The sequence below is a fragment of the Nannospalax galili genome, unplaced genomic scaffold (genome assembly GCF_000622305.1).
Source record: "Nannospalax galili isolate Female #2095 unplaced genomic scaffold, S.galili_v1.0 scaffold633, whole genome shotgun sequence".
NCBI classification, from domain to species: Eukaryota; Metazoa; Chordata; class Mammalia; order Rodentia; family Spalacidae; genus Nannospalax; species Nannospalax galili.
This window is the reverse complement of record NW_008336075.1, coordinates 2151722-2152994: the sequence shown is the minus strand read 5'-3', so window position 1 is coordinate 2152994 and position 1273 is coordinate 2151722. Positions and strand designations below refer to the sequence as shown.

The window sequence follows — 1273 nt, the reverse complement described above, 5'->3', positions numbered from 1 at the left end:
GAAGCGCGAGCCATAAGTTACAGGATAAAAATCTAGTCCTGAAGTACTAGGAGGCTAACTGCAGAGGCAGGAAGGTGGGGCAGATTTAAGGGTAAAAGCTTTTAGTTGAACATGATTTCCTTGATCTTTGACATATGAAAACGGTGACTGTGAAAGACATTTCCACAAGTCTCTCTTTCATCCTACTCCAGGAACTGGTGGTTGGTCCCCAGCAGATTCCAATGCCCAGCAGTGGCTCCAGATGGACCTGGGGAACAGAGTGGAGATTACAGCTGTGGCCACGCAGGGAAGATACGGGAGCTCTGACTGGGTGACGAGCTACAGCCTGATGTTCAGCGACACAGGGCGCAACTGGAAACAGTACAAGCAAGAAGACAGCATCTGGGTAGGAAATACTTTGTTCTTCCAGTGAATAAGACTGAGATGTGCTAATGGTAACCAGTGAGTGTTTCTGCTGTTTTGCTATGCCCAGATTGTAGGTGGCTTAATCACTATTGAGTGCCCATTCAGAAATAATTGGATCACATTTCTAAGCCCTATCTCCAGCAAGGCTGCAGTTCCAAGGGAAATCAGGATGTCAGCTGTGGAAAGTTCAGTGAGTTCTTCCATTTCTAACAACTTGGAAAGTCTTCTGACAGAGTCTGTTACGTCCTATAAAAATAGAGAAAAACACCATCAAAATCTGATTGCCAGTGAGATTGGGTCACCGGCTGTTTTTGTTTCTTTTCCTGCTGTATGATAAAAACTCTGACAAAAGCAACTTAGGGAGAAAGGGTTTGTTTTGACTCACAGGTCTGGGTTACACTATCATGGCAGGGAAATCACAGCAGCAGGTGCCTGAGGGAGTTGGTCACATGTCATCCTTAATCAAAAGAGAACGATAAATGCAGAATGTATGCTTTTGCTTAGCTCACTTATTCCACTGTCACACAGTCCAGGATCCTAGTCAGGGAATGATGCTACCCACAGTGGGTGAGTCTTACACCTCGGCACAATCAAGATAATCCCCCACAGACATGCTCAGAAGCACATCTCCCAAATAGTTCTCTATTTTATCAAGTTGCCAATGAACACTAACCATCATATTGCCTGAGGATATATCTTTTTATTTGTTTATCATATACCTGGCATTTTATATACCTTTAGACAACCTAACTACCTTAGTTATGTCACTTGTTCAAGGTTGCCCAATGTGGGAATTTTGTCTGGGGAATCTGTAGTCTTGGCTGACTATGCTAAACAGACTGCAACTAAGGTTTTTTAATATCTTCAG

General features: G+C 43.5%; 1 protein-coding gene across 1 annotated transcript in view; it reads left to right on the top strand.

Annotated features, from left to right (window-relative positions):
- LOC103732321 (contactin-associated protein-like 5) overlaps positions 1-412 on the top strand; it is a 258463-nt gene extending 258051 nt beyond the window's left edge. Inside the window, exon 3 of the mRNA XM_008830877.1 lies at positions 192-412. Coding sequence (XP_008829099.1) covers positions 192-412 — 221 coding nt within the window. The remainder of the gene's footprint in view (positions 1-191) is intronic.
- The last annotated feature ends 861 nt before the right edge of the window (positions 413-1273 follow it).